Here is an 18,197-nt window from a genome sequence, read left to right on the forward strand (position 1 = left end):
GGGACAATGACTAGTCTCCTCAGTGAGGAGACACTGTGGAAGAGTCTTAGCTCTGAGTCAAGATGCTTAAGTTCTAGGTCTGTGATTCTCCCATTTGCTGTCCAGATGATGCAATGTTAGTTTTTAACCACAAGGTGGAAACTTGCACACAGGACGGTCAGCTAAACTCACCTGAGGCCACCAAGTGTGGCTGAACTAGAATGAGTTCAAGGGGCAGTGGAGCAAGGGGAGGCTGCCGAGGTAGGCAAGGGAGAGATCATGCTTGGCTCGCGAGTGATGTTAAAGTTTTAATTTAAAAAAAGTCACTGAAGTCATTTTGCATGGGAATCACACACTCAGATAAGTTTTCCTATAAGGTTGTTTTGGCAGGAGTAGAGAAGAAAAATAATCATAGCTAACACTTATTAAGTGCTTATCACATAAGGCTCTGTTCTAAGTGGTATGTAAGTGTGTGCACATGTATGTTCATTTGATGAACCAGAAATTATCATTATTTCTATCTAACAGATGAGGAAACTGAAGGTGAAAGTATTAACTCATGCAAGATTACACAGCTTATAAGTGATAAAGTAAGAATCTGGACAGAGGTAGTAGCTGCAGAGCCCGTGCCCCGAACCACATTAAACAACCCCCCTCTATTTAGAAGGGGTAAGAGTAGGAGGAAAATCAGCCAGGAAACTATTACAGCAGTTCATGTGAGAAATAATGCTAGAAGAGGTAATAGATAAAATAAATAGAATAAACAAAGTATATATTTGAAGCAGAATTAACAGAATATGATGATAGATTGTGGGCAAAGACATGAATGACAATAAAATATCAAAGATGCTGCTCAGGTTTCTAGCATAAGCGCTTGGAAGGAAGAAAGGCAATTTCCTAATCCTGGAACACTGGAAAGGATCTGATAGGGGATTGTGCAGGATAATGAAGAATCTGGGGGAACATGAATTTAAAATGCTATGTATTATTTACATAGAACTAGCTGGGTCCAGTTCTAAGCTCCGGGTCTAGAAAGAATTGGGACACCTTGGATACCTATCACCAAGAGCTAGAAATAGAATTAGTCTTAGAAAAACAGTTCTTAAAAGAATAAAATGAACTGTGATTATATATTCCATATGGAGACCCATAGAATGTTTGGATGAGAAGTGGCACCACAATTCAGCTGGTGTTCCAGCTTTTCTGTTGACGTGGGGGGATTGATTCTCCACCCCCTCTCAGTATGCCTGAGAAAATGGCCAGATAACACAAGGAGCCATTTAACACATTTTAAGCACACAGAGGTCTTACTAAGCAACTCATCTCTGGAGGACAGCATCTGATGGCAAATTCAAGTAGAGCATGGAAAAATGCTAAAGAGTAGAGCAAGTCGAGGGACGCCTGGGTGGCTCAGTTGGTTAAGCAGCTGCCTTCGGCTCAGGTCATGATCCCAGCGTCCTGGGATCGAGTCCCACATCGGGCTCCTTGCCCATCAGGGAGCCTGCTTCTTCCTCTGCCTCTGCCTGCCATTCTGTCTGCCTGTGCTTGCTCTCTCTCCCTCTCTCTCTCTGACAAATAAATAAATAAAATCTTTAAAAAAAAAAAAATAAAAATAAAAAAATAAAAAAATAAAAAGAGTAGAGCAAGTCGAGGAGGAAACTGTGAAACTTTCCTGCAGAAAGAGTTGGACAATAGGCGTATGATTCTTCTATATCCTACTTGCCAGGGCACTCACATATTCAACAAGGCTGGAGAAATAGATTTGGAAGGAGTAACTTTGTTTCAGAAATTGCACTGCCAACAGGAACCTCATTACCTCTTGGCTTGGTGTTCATGAAAAATCCAATCCAGCTGACAAAATGAAGTTTAGTAAGACACCCAACTAAAGATTATAAATGCGCTAGTCTCAGCATGTTTTTCTAAATGCAATCTTCTACCCTGAAAAGGAGAATCTAACTGCTCATTAATGAAGTGCAGGTGCATGTGAACAATTGAAATAAAGGGAAAAGTTGTTCCAAAGTGAAAAGAAATGCCTAAAATGGAAGGGTAAGACTATATGTGGGGGGCTTAATCATTTGCTCAAGAAATACCCATTGAGCTCTTACCTGCCTTTGGCCAGGTGCAGTGCTAACTGCTGTGAAGTCTATCACAGTCACTAAAACTGTTGCTGCTCTCAAGATTTATGCAAGATGAGGGGCGCGTGGGTGGCTCAGTCAGTTGAGCGACTGCCTTCAGCTCAGGTCATGATCCTGGAGTTCCAGGATTGAGCCCAGCATCAAGTTCCCAGCTCAGCGGAGGGTCTGCTTATCCCTCTGCCCTTAGCCCTCTCATGCTCTCTCTCTCTCTCTCTCTCTATCTCTCTCATTCTCTCTCTCAAATAAATAAATAAAATCTTTAAAAAAAGATTTATGCAAGATGAAAGGGAAGGATGAGGAAGGGGAAGAAATGAAAACAAATGGATGAGGCGGAAGATAAAATATATAAAAGAAGAGGAAGAAAAATGAGGTTGGGGGAGAAACGAGAAGGAGAATGAACGATGAAAAGAAGAGTTGTTTACAGCCCCTGCCATACTACAGGCTGGTACCAGGTCTCATCTAGACTAGAAAAGTAAATCCTTAAAAACAGGATCTTTCTTTCATTTGACACATATTCATTGTTTTGTCATGGCTGAGCCCTCAAGAAAGCAGAGTCTGCAATGAGAATTGAGGTGTTGACACTTTATCTGGGAGGGACAAGTTCAGGAGGCAGTAAGGGAGAGAAAGCGGGAGGCACGAAGCAAGGGAAATATGAAGAAATGCTGTGTGATGGGTTACTGGGCTGGCTACCATTTTGCATTAAACCACACAGATGTATAGCCAGTTCATGTATTTGGAAAACATAATTTCTCTGGAAGGACTGCAAGAATATATTGGAATAATATACAGGTGCACTGGAAACAGCCTGGCTCCCTCTTCAATCCTGTTTCCTTCTGGTGATGTTTCACACTTTATGGGGCTAAGTCTCCTCCACTTCCAGGTTGCAGCACCATAGCCTCCCAGCTGCTCCTCAGGAAGCCAGAGCCCACACCTCACAATGTGGTGTTGTACCCAAGGCTGAAGGAGATCCACGTGCTTATAGAATATCAACCAAGAGAAAGAAAGAGGGTGGAAAGGAATATGAGAAGGGGCAGAGCTTGAATTCAATTCAACTCTCTTTTCTGTGCCAGAGAGGGTGTCGAGTGCTGGGGAAACAAAAGCGAAGAACAGATCCGGCCTGACCTTGTGTGGCCTGCTTAACGGTGCACACAAGCAAGCCAAACAAGCAGTGAGATAAAGGGCTTTGACCACTGAGGACCAGAAACCCTATGTGGTCTCTGAAGGTTCCCAGAAGGAGCAATTTATGAGAAGTACGTGTGATCTAGGTGATAGGCCAGAGCCAGGAAAAAGGTTTGTGTTGGAGGTGGGGGATGGAGAGACATAGGATAGTGGTCAGTGGTCAGACAGAGACTGGCTCTTAAGGCCCAGAAAGCTAAAGAAAGGGTTATGTACTGTTGGAGCTCAGGACATTGGACAGGGATAAAGAAGGCAATAGTGTAATTCCTACAATCTCATGATCTGATCATTATAAGGCCTAATACCATAGCTTAGAATTCCACCTGACTACCTTAAATCCACAGCACTTACCTTCAGCTGCCCCCTTCAGTCCACCTTTATTACTGGTTTTGCTCTAAGTGTGTTCTATGCCATTCTACTTCTGTGCCTTTAATCCAATGGCTTGTTTCGTCTGGGATTCCGTCCCATTCACATGAACACCTGTCTGAACACCTGCCCTTCCTTTATGGTCATTTCTTCTTCTTCATGAACCTACCCTATGTTCCCCACATCCCACTGCTTTAATATTTCCTTCCCTAAAAATCTTCATTTTCTCCTAAAGTGCTTACAACACCTATGTATTTATTCTTTGACTGATACATCTCCCCTCCCAGACTGCTGAAGATCAAAACAAAAACAGATGGACATAAATCATTTGAAATCATTTATGGCTTCTATAATCTTTTCTCCTCTGGAGAACAAGAGAAATATATTTAACTCTAGAAATTATTCAGGAATCAACTACTTCATGTCAAAGACCAAGATCACTCAGCAAAGCCACTGTTTGAGTCCAAGCAGACCTCCCTGGCCCAGTGACCCTTCTTGTTTTCTCCTTTGCATTCCTTCTCAATCTCTCCTCATGGACTATTTCCACCACTTCATTATCCTCAGATCTTCCATTTTATCTAATTCCATTTCAGGCCCTCTGGACACCTGGGCTTGGCAAGGAATGCTGATATCCAAACAGCAGATCATTTTGGTTTTGTTAACTGTAAAGCAATTTCTTTCTCTGCACTGCCCATAAAGCAAAAAGAATCCAACAAAACTTAATATATCATCTCTCACTTCATGAGTTTTTCATTTTGAATTCCATATGCATTTGTAATTTTCTGTTTATGTGATGGAATCTGGCACTGGGAAATACAAAGTAGGACCCCAAGAATGGCCTTCAAAGGCTTTATAGCCTCTGGGTGGTAAAGACAATAATATCAACGGCTGGATATCAGGCAAAAAGTAACGTGTTTTACAGGGCTATGGGCTTAGTGTAGGAAGATTAGCAAAGCTGAAATATCACTGGTAAAAGAATTGGAAAAATTCAAACTCGCCTCTGGTTCTAGGTCCTTGTCAATCTTGCTTCTGTGTGACGCTACACACTTTGGTTTCAGTAGCATGTGGTACTGAATTACTTTTGTTGTACTGATTTTGAAAAAATACATCATAATATATTGCATGAAGAAGAAGGTGTTCCTCCTCTTTTAGAGATCAAATAAAGCAGGACTCACATCTCGTCTAAAAGGCCCATTTTTCCACAAGTCATTTATTTTTCCCATGTGTAGTCAGTACTCAGTGCTAGGTTTTCTCCTCAATTATCCCACCTCTATCATTTGTCCAAGCCAGCTCCCTCCTGTCCCATTTCAATCATATGAATTATATCTTGAGCTAAATAAATTAAGACATTTTTAATGTCAAGAACAGCCTGATAATTTAATGAGTGGTAAAATAAGAACTCTTCAATATTTCTGCTAAGCACTGTAATTCAATAAACATTTGCCATATCACACTAAAATAAGTTTGTTATACTTGATTAAAAAGAAAAAAAATCACTAAACTAAGATACAGAACCAATGAAATGGAACCAGTAGAAACCAATCTCAATTTAGGCTCCTGGTGACCTAATTGCCTTTAAATACATAATACTCTTTTTTTAAACCTTTCTCAGCTTTCACACTTTTTGGGAAAATGTTTGGAGAGAATATTTGAAATATAAATATGCATATATTTGAACTATACATATACGGACTTTTTCCAACACCTATAAACCCAATAACTGAGGGTGTCTCCAAAGTAGAATGACTAGAACTGTCTTCTACCTTTTGGTCTCATATGAACTGCCATCAAACAGCCTGTTGTTAAATAGCAAAGATTATTTCATCCAGTTATCTCTTTTTCTCTGTTAGCATACAGGAAGAGAAAATGCTGTAAATCCATTTCTCCTCTATGAGTCAATAATAAAGGAAGTTCTAAGAGCATTTTTTCCTTAAACTTTATTCTCACACCCAAATGAATTTATTGACTTTAAAACCAATTTCTAAAGATAGGTCCTCAAATGATGGTGGAATAGATATCTCCTTCAATTGCCCCTTCAGAAGTCTGTTCATCTGTTCATAATGTAAATTACTTTATTTCATAGCACAAAAACTTCTTGGATAACCAGATAGGTTTGCAAGTTGGACATGAGCACACCCGAGAATTCTCTTGGTATACTGACATTCAAGCATTCTTATAGACAGCTAAGAATATGAGATTTCTTCTCTGCTTAAAAACCTGTAGTGCTGAAAGAAAGGCTGTACCTATATCTCAAAAACAAAGTCTCACCTCCAGAATAGCACAAAAAGCCTAGATTTCCAGTGTCACTGTCACTTTCTTATTCCCTATGCTCCCCTCACACCAATTCATGTGCCACCACTGAACACAAATGTCTCCATTCCTTTCCATATGTCCCCTCTGCCCCCAATGAGAACATTCTTCCCTAATGATCCTTCAAACTCTCTTTAAGCAGTACCTCCTTTATGATGATAACCCTCAGATATCATTAAATGATTACAGCCATATTATATATGTAATGATCATATTACTTATGACACTATAGCATAGTTGCTAGTTCAATTGTTGTTCCAATTAAAAAAAAAAACTATAAAGTAATAAGAGGCAACTTCATCATATCAGTGTCTAGTACACAGCCTAAAACACAGCTGACATTTAATGAATTACTGGAAAAAAAAAAAAAAGGCTATGATTTTCAACCACTTTTTACTCACCAAATCAATATATTTAAAAACAACACAATGAACTAGAAGACAGGAACAGCATTCATGTCGCTTATCTAAGTTCTATACAGGTCAAAATTAAAGCCTGCAACCCAAACATATTAAGTCTCCATACACTACTTAGACCCAAAATACATTAAGTCTCCACATACTACTTAACATTCCAGAACACATGCCCTTATCTGACCATGTACTTCCTTAATGTCAACGCTGGGTCCAACATGATAAAGATGTAGGACTTTCAAGAACTACTTAATCTTACTGGAGTGGAGGAAACAACTAATGCATTTAACAACTCAAAGCTAAACTGTGTCCCATCATTAAAAGAGCTGTGTCCATTTAATGTCAAATAATGAATCTGAAATAAGAAAAAAAAAATCAGGAAGGGTTCTTCTTAATTGCAACCACACCAATACCTTTCCCCAATTTTTTGTTTAGGATTTTTGAGGTTTTTTTGGGGGGCGGGGGAGGGCGGTTCTTCCTCATCATATAAATACATTCTATCTCCATGTCATTTCACTCCATATTTGTTGCTATTTCAGTCTCTAGGCCATGTTTTCATGAATGGAAAATATGTAGGTCCCAGTCTTTATTAAATTTTGAAGGTGTGTTCTTTATTTCAATGATTTATCTCCTGAGAAACAATGCTTGAATGCAGGCTGAGTGGCTTTAATTTCAGTTGAGAAAAGAGCAAGAAGGAAATGGTCTCGCCGAACCAAACTTTTAAACTTAGAGGTAAGCATCACTCTTGCTGGTATTTCTGAATTATACAAGAGAAGCACAACTCTCTCTACAACAATAACTGGTAAATAAAACCATAAATACTCTTCTATATTTTCTTCCCCATTCTATTGGCTTAGCTACTATTGCAGGTAATGCTTCTCATATTGATTGTTACAGCACCCCTGTGGCTGCATTTAAAACATCACATGAACACTGAACAAAAGAACTAGGTAAATATGCCATAGGTATTATGCCATTTCTCTAAGCACCATGAATTGAGGTCAAATGGGGAATGGGATGTCTGAGTCGCTAACAGCAAACTCCGCCTCAGCATCCAGCCTATGGAATAAACTTAGAGGCACTTGGGAGAGAATTAACATTGCTTTTGGTACCCCCATCCCCGCATTCTGGAATTCAGATTCCATTTCATTCTACTGCATGAGAGATCCATGGAAATAGGTCTTGGTTTGGGGGTTTGTATTTTTGTTGGTTGGTTGGTTGGTTGGTTGGTTGGTTGGTTTGGGTTTTGGTTTTAGTTTTGGTTCATGGGTGGTATTGGTAGTATTTTCCCCAGGGTAGTGTTCCCCTAAGATCCGAAATGCAGAGCAGCAAATTCACAGTGAATGGTGGAATTTTATAGGGAAGAAAAGTCAAGCAATTTCACTGTAGAGATTGAAGAGCGTATCCTAGAGTCTAAGGAAAAATCCTGTGGGAAAGTCAATTGTCGTTGAGAAAAGAGTTTCCAAAATCAATTCTATTAAAATTCCTTCTCCCTCTACAATCTAACATTTAAAAAAAAAAAAAAAAAAAAAAGCCAATGTTCACAAAAACTGAAATGTAAAAGCTGTCACCAATTTTGGTTTTATTACTACTTTAGCAGATAAGGTTAAAGATATTTAAATCTGGTCTCTTTAATTGGGCAAACACACTCACTGGTCCCTTACAATAGCAATTCAATTGTTCTCTTATGTTTAACTTAAGCCAAGAAGAAGAAATTCTCATGTTGTTAGATGTGTCAAGGTATAACTATAAATGATAACAGTAGGAAATTAAGGCATTTATAAGAATGGAAAGTAATGGCTGAACAATCTTTCCTGTTCACTTCCACACAAGAGCAAAATAAAGCCTATATTAATGACTAGCAAGGTTGTAGTAAGCTATGCTATATATTTAATGCAATTGCTGACCTCCAGAAACCCTAATACTGTAGACAATAGTAAAAGGGAAGAAAGAGAGGTAGAATTAAAAAAAAAAAAATTACCAAGGTCTGAAAGAATAATCTAGAGTTCTTTATCTAAATTCTGTTATTCCAAAGTCAGAGAAGTAAGCATAGTCAGGTTCTACCCTGAAACAGAAAGTGTATACACTGTCACTTTCCAAAAGTGACATTAGATATGGAAGAAAATTGAATGAAAACTGTAACTTTAACTGTCCAAGCAAACAATAAGGATTCTGTAAAGATGATCCCTCTATGAGTGAGAGGGTGAACTATCCAAGGTTATGGTCATAGATACCTCTGGAATGTTGAGAGGCCATGTCACAAAATTAAAAAAATTTAAAAAAAAAAGAGAGAGAGAGAGAGAGAAAGAAAGAAAGGGGAAAAAAGGTACCTGGTATGAAAAGGTTTATAGGGTAAAATGCATGCACTTCCATGCCAAGGAAGTTTGCATCATGCCTTTATAACCTAATTCTACAGTAAAGGATTTACGTACATTCTCAGGAAAATATTCCCACCTTGACTACTGCAGAGGGCACTACCATGTCCTCTGATGTGGCTGAAATAGGCCAGATATTCCTCCGGAGTAGAGGCAGTATTGCTCACTTTTGGCTTTCAATCAATTGACTTAAATAAGCCTGGGCCAGTTTTTCAGACCCTGTTGTCACCATCTCAAACTCTGGAGCAAATGCTCTCCTGCTGAGGCTGTACGGGCTTATCAGAGAGCCTAATGTGAAGAAAGTTCTTTTCCTCCTCCTCTGCCTCCTTTCTCTTCTCCTTTCCACATTATTTGAAACTTGCCAGTAAAATTAGATCCTCAACATTTGAAGGTGACATTGTCTGTAGAAACTCCTACATTCAGAAATTCATACAAACAACTCTCTTGGGAGAAAAAAAAATAAAACAAAATAAGAATGCTACTAATTCATGACCACTCAAATCTACTAGCCCCCCTCAGCTTGTAGCATTTGTTTTTGCTACAGTGCTTAGGTATATTTTTTCATTTAATGTTCACAATGATCCTTAAAGGCTGAAGTTATTATTATTATTGCTATTATTTTTAACTATTCCCAGTTATTGCAAGTAGCAAAACTTAAGACTGGTTTGTAAATTCTCAACAAAACAAATATTAAATCTGTGAGTGCTGAGGGTCCATTATATCAAAAAGAATATGAGGAAATGGTGTTGGAGTTTATTTCCCTTCCGATCAGCAGCAACATCTGTCCCTGGGACTGGCTGCCTACCTTCTTTGGCCTTCTGTGCGGTGGACGCTGGTGTGCTCTGGGCACAGTATACATCCCGGGTCTGGATCCCTCCTCCACAAACAGGTCCCGTCACATGCCAGTGGGGGTCCTGCTGCTTGAGGAGAAGAGAGACTTGGCATTCTTTCCATTCAGAGGTCCTCCAGGCATACCTGGATTTATTTAAAAGAAATTTGATTTATTTAAAAGAAGAAGAACAAGTAAAGAAAATATAACATTCTAAAGAAGACATAAGTCATGACATCACATGTACATAATAATCTCTCTTTCTAGGGCCAAATCCTCACCTATGGATAAAGAAGTCAGTTGGCGTTGGGTACTAAATCCCTTTTATTTCCTAGGGGGGGAAAAATCATAGCCACTTTTCATGGTAACAGTGGGATGAGAGGAGTAAAGAAAGGAAATATGGATTAACGGGTTGTGTCTCAGCCCTGAGGCCCTAAGAGAGTGAAGAATCAGAGGAAGAAGATGGAAACCAGAAGAGCCTATTTCATAGCAGCTGACCTTAACACAGGCATCACTTCACAGACCTCTGGATGACTATGAGAATGACTTTCATGGCCTTTTGAAATTAGTAGAGTAGTGCGTGAAATGTGTGAAGTTGGGGATATATGGTTTTAAATGGATAGAGATGACCAACTTTTCAATCTCCTTGATATAGGAAAGTATTTCCACTTATTTGACCCCATTGGGATAAAGGCATACACATTAAAAATTAGTTAATTATGTGGCACTGTATTGAACTGTACTTTTTTGTATACGCAGAAATATTATTTAAACTGACTTAGAAATATATCTTCTGGTTTATAAGTGGTTAAGATACATAGTGATAGACACACACACACACACACACCCAAGGGGAAAAAACACAGTGGAGTTTATATACAACTTGCTGAAAACAAAACAACTTTAACAACACTGCACTCAGACCTGGAGAATTATTTCAGACAGAATTTCCTTTAGGGGGTTATTACAACATTCTTCAAGCCCACACCATTAATAGAACCCTACAGCATTCACATAAATACCAACAGTCTCATTAACTTCTAGAAAAATAAACAGAACCTTAAAACATTCTCATAACTGCTATCCCATTTCAGATTTGAGGAAAAATTTCTCAGCTTTGTGATTGCTCAAAAGAAAAAACAAAGAACAAACAAACAAAAAAAACAGCAATAAAAACAAGTGTCACCAAAACCCTGGCCTTACAGAAATTAGCATAAAACTGAAATTAAGTCACAGACACCAAAATAAGAAAGCAAAACTCTAAGAAACCTAATAGTGATCAAACCCCTTTATAAATGCATGGCCTCACTCTAAAAAACTTGAGAGATGACAATCATAAATCTTATAAAAAGCCCACGGTAGAAAGAGGATCTGGACAATCCTTTGGGGTTTGTTGTGACACAGCTGTTCTCCCTCGGCTTCCATACTTCATTTCCACATGGTTCTCCAAAACTAGAAACTTGGTCAGTAGGTAGGCAAGACTTTGGAGTACAGGTCCTGCTTTGGCAGGCAATATGGACAATAATCTGCTTCCAATTCCTGGGCATGAGAGACCGAGAAAAAAGTTTTGTTCTTCCCAGAAGGAGGCCTTCTCCAGAGGTCAAGTTCTGAAAACTTTTCTCCTCCAAGTTCTCACCCTGTTCCCCATGGTCACTCAAGCAGAAGGCTTGTCCCTCATGTATCTGAGTCTCAAGGCAGGTGGCTCTCTATTCCAGGGCAAAGTGCAAGGAGGTAAGGATTTGTTGAAGGGGATGTTTACCAAGGGCTCACTTCAGACCCTCTTCCTCCACAGGCTGCCTAGGAGAAGAGCTCCCTGGCCATTAAGGAGGGGGTCAGATACATCAACTGAGTAGGAGACTCCTATGATATAATTTGCAAATAAGGTAGGGAAAAGGGATGATTTACAGCTCAAGGGATCTGTGCCCTGCCACTTACTAGGCACATGTGACCTTGGCCCAGTTCTGCTTTCTCATCTGTGAAATGGGTATAGTAATGCCAAATGCTGAACATGGCACATAACTAATGTTCAATAAATGCTAATTCCCTTTCTGCTTAAGTCCTTTTGCATGTATGTTTTGTTCCTTGCTTCCATAGAAAATACACACACACACACACACATACACACACACACACATCAATATTTTATGTCTGAGGATTTAACTGATATCGTCAAGTCCTAATGTCAGAGATCCAGGAATACAATGGCCTAACTTCTAGCAACCAAAGTTCAGCAAAGAGTATAAAAGAAACATAGCTTTCAGAATTACAGCAAGTCACAGCAATTTCTTTGTTTGTTTGAAAGGACTGGGCCATGCTGTATAAATAGCTTTTTCAATTAATTTATCGTGACCTTAGAAGAATTAGCAGTGGAAGAATTTTGGAAGTCATTATGAAGAAAAATGAAAAGTTTAATGACTACGGTTTTATATAAAGTAACGAAAACCCTGTCGGTAGCTCATTAACCAACAACACCCAAATTCCATTCACTGGCAAATGACAAATTCTCTAAAGAAATATAAGGCATTTATCACTATCTCAATTGTTTACCACCTCAAAGAAAGCACCAGCCCAGCAAGCAGCAGAGGGAAAATGCTCACCAGGAAAGGACTTCTATATTCCTTTTTTAAATGCATGTGTTTCATCTTTGCTCATCCTCGTTTCAAAACCATTACCTATGTTTACTCACAAATCACCCTGCAACCATGAAAACTAAACATCCAGAACTCCTTCAGTCTGGTAAAGTGTCTTCAGGAACTGACAGAATGAGGAACCACAGGAGTCTTCCTGCCTAACAGCACTTGCTTTGTCCTTTAGAAGCTGTTACAGCAATGGTCCTCCAGCCTCCAGACAAGTTGGCTCCCTGACTGCCTGGGACATTCTCTTCCACAGTGACGTCCCTGTCAAAGACCTTTCCCACCCTCTCTCTCCCAACTCTTGCCTTTTAACATACCCTCATTTTGTCCTTTTGGTTAGGAAGGAAATATAGGAATTTCAAAGGCCAGAGTCCTACCTCCTATGGGTACACGGCACTTTGAAATCCATTGTGGAAATGCCTCAAGTAGATTAAGAGAGCCATGCATGGAACGAAAGACATTAGTCAATCTCCATCCTACAAATGTGTAGGATCCATTTGCTCTTTCAAAAAGTTCTGGCTGAACACAATAGCCAAGGCATTAATTTATGACATATCTTTCAAGTAATAATAACAGCAACCAATACCTTCTAGATGCCTATTCTGTGCTAGGCACTGCACTAACAAATCGAGCCATGTAACCTCATTAAATTGTCCCAACAACCGTATGAGGAAAATATGGTTTTCCCTTTTACAGATGGGATAATTGGAATAAAAAGGAAGTAATTCTTCCAAGATCATACAAGTAAGGTTCCAAGAAGTAATTCTTCCAAGATCATATAAGAGCAAGTTTCAAAGTTAGATTCATCTGACTCTGAAGCACATCTTTTTAATGAAATGACAGATAAAAAGAGTGAATGGCAAACCAAAGAAACTTGATCAAAAGATACAGAAAATAAGTTCAATTGGCAATAGATAGTTACCTGCCCAGTTACTAGGAGGACAAGTAAATCTTGCTCTTGGTTTGAGGAAGTGTGTTCTGGACTGAAGCAAAAAACAAAAACAAAACAAACAAACCTCCCCCGCCAAAAAACCCTTCCCTCTCCCTTTGTTGGTGACAAACATATTGTCAGTGACAACTAACTCAGAATATCTAACACTGCCAAAATATGGTTTTTTTTTTTCAGTCTCAAACAAAAACTACATTTTGAGAATATTTTACAGCCAATTTATAATTAGAGCTCTGTGGTTACATAGGGCCAAAGTTAGTACTTTCAGGATATAACTGTAAGTTTAAAAGAGAAATAATATATAAGCCAAATAAAATGGTCTCTAATTGTAAAAATTAAAATTTCCACTCAGAGTTACAGAAGACAACCTTTTAAAGAGGACTAAAATCAAATTCTCCACACTGCTCCATGATGATTCTAAATCTTAGGTAAATTTGTCATGATCCACTCATGTGAAAACTCCAATATGCCCACGATTAGCGAGAGAGCATACTGACAGCCACTCTGGGACTCCCAACCTCTGAGAAGAGAAATGCTGGTAACTCAATACTGAATGCACAGGGAAAACAACTTACACAAGGGCATTTTATTTAACATACAGATCTGTAAGAGAGACTGCAGGCAGGGGGAGAGCTAAAAAACAGGGCTCCCTAGAAAGAGAAACAGGCCTGCCCAAACAGTAAGTGTATCACTTATGCAGCCACACATCCATACATCCTTTCTTTCAGTAAGTAATTCCTGAGCTCCAACTATGTGCCAGGCCAGATTTCAGATAATAGAAATGCATAGCAGTGAGCAAGACAAAGCTCCTGACCTTGAGAAGACTGCCTTCCAGTGGGGGCAGACAGACAGAAATGCATCATACATAACGTGGCATCAGATAATGAGGAGAAGAAAGAGATGGATGAGGAGAGCTATTTCGGTGCCATGACCAGGGAAGTCTTCAAATCCTGAAGAACATGAGGGAATGAGCACAGGAATGGCAGGGAGCATTCTAGGCAGAGAGGGGAGCATGTCCAAAGTTGCAGGAAGAGTGCTTAGCACTTTCTAGGACATCACAAAAGCCAGTATGTCTGGGCCAGGTGGGTCAGGATAAGAGGGAAAGGAAATGAGAAGCAGTCAGGAGTTAGACTATGAAAGAGCCGTGTAGGCCAGAGTTAGGAGCGTGTTACTCCATATGAGCTAGGAAGTCATTACAAAGGTTTGAGAAGGGCAATAATTTGGTGTGATTTAAATCTTTAAAGGACCACCCTGGCTACTGAGTGAAGAAAAGACCATGGGGGATATAAAGAAGGGAGACAAATTTGGAGGACTCTGGTCATCTAGGAGGAATGATGGTGGCTTCAGCTGGGGCGGTCAAGCGAATGTGGTGAGAAGGGAACAGGTTCAGGATATACCATGAGGTAGGGACAGCTTCTAATGGATTAGATAGGGATGAGAGGGAAAGGGAGGCATAAAGAATGATTCCAAATTGTTTTTCCCCAAGGACTGGCACCACAATTTGTTGGCTGTGAATTCTTAAATGAGACAGCCCAGGAATGGGGACAAGAATCCCTTCCTTACTCCTTCTACGCTCTCCCCTTCCATTTGAAGAACAGGATATCAGGACAAATACTGTAACTGTGAAATTCAGTTTTCCTTCATTTGCCTTGTAGAATCTGCTTTCCAAATCCTTCTCTCATGCTTGAAACGCAGTACCCAGTCTCCTCATGTGTTTCCTATAATGTAAGTCTCCTCTTAGGAAATGGTCAATAAATGATACATTTTAAAAATTAGGACGCACTTGTCATGATGAGCACCGGGTGCTGAATCACTATACTGTGCACCTGAAACTAAATATAATACTCTATGTTAACAATACTGGATAAATTATTTAAAAGTTAATATTAAATATGCTATCATTCTAAGGAGGTGCACGCAGCTTAAAGAAGAAACCAAGATTGAATCAAAGAAAAATTTCCAATGGCAGAAATACACATTCCCATTAAGGAATATATGAGACAAATTCTGGACTAGGAAAAGCAGTTCAAGGTCCCCAAATTCAACTGCCAAGATAACCACCTTGTCTTCCAGACAGTGATGTTGTCTAATTCAAGGAATCCTGTACTTAAACTTCTTCAAATGGAAGGGTGGGGGGAGGACAGAAGGAGTAAGGAATGGATTCATTGCTGTGAAGCAATGAGTAGAGACATCCTAAATTAGCAAAGCCAAAATTAGAAAAGTAGGCACAGTTAGTGACTATTTTTAAAAGACCTCCATCCTACTAATGTGACACAAAGTGATTCTAATAGCAACAGGATGGCAGGCCCATCAGAGTTTTATAGCAACCTCTGCCCTTTAAAATGTATGCTTATCACTTTCACAAGGTTTGGAATTACTTACAAAGTGTGGATTTCTTTTCTCCTTCTGAAGACTTGGATTTAAAGCAAAGCAACATGGCATAGAATCTTAAGTGACTTAATGATGACAGATTGAAAGAATAATTGCATTCGTTAATGGTCATGTTTTGACTAAGCACGTATAGATTTGCAAACATTCTTGGAATTGAAACCCTAGTGCAAGGTATTCAAATTAAATGTGTGTATATTAAAAATCAGGGTACTAAAGCATGACTAATTTATGATAATGTCTGTTGTCCTTTTAAAGTTGTAAATGCATTTAGAAAAGAATTAACTTGTCATTTTTTGCTGAACAGACGACTAAAATAAAGGGAACGGATCGAGCTTTATATATTTTATGCTCTAGTAATTTTTTATTGAATAGAGTGGGACTATTGATTATGGAAAGCTACTCTGAAGTGCAAAGCTCTTTGCCCTTCAGCAGATGGCTTTGCTAGCCTAACTCCACATATGTATTATTAATAAACTGCTATCGCTCTGCACAGCACTTAGCAGTACGTTAACTTTCTTACACTAACAGGGGAACGAATCTTCCATCTGAGAGGGCTTAAAGTGGCACAATGGGGACTCATGAAACAATATGCACCAGTAAAAGACAGACTCAATAAAAAGGCATCAGTCTTCTTCTGTTGAAACAATTTATAGATTCTTTGAAACTATTGTTTCTTGTCTAAAGCAGAGTCTCCTGAGGGCTTCAGGTCATGACAGTCTTTCCTCCTCAAGTGCTATAGGAAAGCTGCTTAATTAAAACAGTTTACAAAAAGAAAAAAAAAAAGAGAGAGAGAGAAAGAAAAGAGGGGGAAAAAAAGGAAGCAACCTTAATGAGCCCATTAATTCATTTCAAAAATGTACTGAGTTCCCATGATGTACAGGGTATTAGTGCTGTAGTAGATGACCAACGGGAAAATACAGAAGATGTGGTAGATGATAGGCATGCCGTTCTGTTCTGGAAGGCAAACTTTTACAAATTCAGACTGTGATCTCATCCCTCACCCTTTCCCAAGCTGCTCTTATAACCTAATGAAAACAGAAACTTCTTATCTGGAAAACCAGACATACTGTTTGCAGAAGCAAGGCGGCCATTGGGGACCATGTCAAATCAAGCTTCATGTGTCCATCCCTGCCCTAGGTAGATGTTCTTATTTAATCTCCTTGACGAGGCCAATATCAGCTCCTCTTTAAAAGAAATGACTTTGAATCCTTCACACACGCTATATAATAAGTAGAATCATGGAAGAAGGTATCCTGTGCATAATCTTGTTCTGGAACTGCCCTACATACAAGTGTTCATTCTCTCATTCATTGTTTTCTGAGCATTTACAATGAACCAGGCATTTTTGTAAGTGCTACGCATTCTGGGAAAAAGGTAAATAAACAAAAACCCACATTCCTAGGTATGGGAACATTTGTAAGAACATTACCAACTATTAAACACTCTTAAAAGGGCACCTGGGTGGCTTAGTGGGTTAAAGCCTCTGTCTTCAGTTCAGGTCATGATCTCAAGGTCCTGGGATTGAGCCCCGCACGGGATCTCTGCTCAGCAGAGAGCCCACTTCTACCTATCTCTCTCTCTCTGCCTGCCTCTCTTCCTATCTGCCTGTCAAATAAATAAATAAAATCCTAAAACAAAACAAAACAAAACAAAACAAAACAAAACAAAACAAAACACACTCTTAAAGAATATAGCGATCCTGTTCTGGATACTCTAGTCTTTAAAGAGTAATGTTACAGAGAGTCCCTGACTTATGGAGGCTCAACTAACAAAATTTTGAACTGGTGGTGGTGTGAAAGTGATACACATTCGGTAGAAACCATACTTTGAATTTTGAATTTTGACCTTTTTTCACTTGTAAGTATGTGGTCTGATATTCTCGTGGTGCCTGGCCATGGCAATAAGCCGTAGCTCCCAATCAGCCACGTAATCACAAGGGTAAATTACAGATACACCTGCACCCATTCTGTGAACCATTCTGTTTTTTGCTTTCAGTATAGTAGTCAGTTAATTACATGAGATATTCAATATTATTACAAAAGAGGTTTTGGGTTAGATGATTTTGCCCAACTATAAGCTGATATAAGCTTTTTAAGCACATTTAAGATAGACTAGGCTAAGCTATGATGCTTGGTAGGTTAGGTTTCTACTTATAATCTTTTCAACTTTTCAAGTGGTAACTCCATCATAATTCAAAGAGGATCTTTTTTCAAGATTCTTAAGATGTACGAACTAAGTGAACACAGACTGAAAGTCTTCTGTTTCCTGAACTCTCCAGCAATTAGCACAGTGACAGGCTGAAGCAGGTGTTCACATCTCTTCACAACACTCCAACCCTGTTCCAGCACTGACACAGTTCCAATGGGCAAAGGAGGCCAATAGCCAAGCCAAGTTTTGCCTGCCATCCTTTTCCTTAGCTCTATCCTTGGCTTCAATATCATAAATATCCATCAATGAATCCCCAGAGTTTTTTTTGTTTTTTTTTTAAAGAAAAAGAATTTTATCGAGAAAAATCTAAAGTTGAGTTTAGTGCCTCAAAGAGATGTTAGGGACAAACAGGCTGGCCACAGCAGGTTGTTATAGAAACAAATCAAAGTAGGCTGCAGGAAACCCAGATACAACTCTCTGTATGAGTCTGCAC

At 39.1% G+C, this 18,197-nt stretch overlaps 1 protein-coding gene across 1 annotated transcript in view; it reads right to left on the minus strand.

Annotated features, from left to right (window-relative positions):
• LOC111145030 (thrombospondin type 1 domain containing 7B) overlaps window positions 1-18,197 on the minus strand; it is a 724,800-nt gene that overhangs the window by 520,364 nt on the left and 186,239 nt on the right. Inside the window, exon 4 of the mRNA XM_022499648.1 lies at window positions 9,560-9,729. Coding sequence (XP_022355356.1) covers window positions 9,560-9,729 — 170 coding nt within the window. The remainder of the gene's footprint in view (window positions 1-9,559; window positions 9,730-18,197) is intronic.

This window comes from Enhydra lutris, unplaced genomic scaffold (genome assembly GCF_002288905.1).
Source record: "Enhydra lutris kenyoni isolate GAN:26980312 unplaced genomic scaffold, ASM228890v2 scaffoldscaffold1, whole genome shotgun sequence".
Classification (NCBI taxonomy): domain Eukaryota; kingdom Metazoa; phylum Chordata; class Mammalia; order Carnivora; family Mustelidae; genus Enhydra; species Enhydra lutris.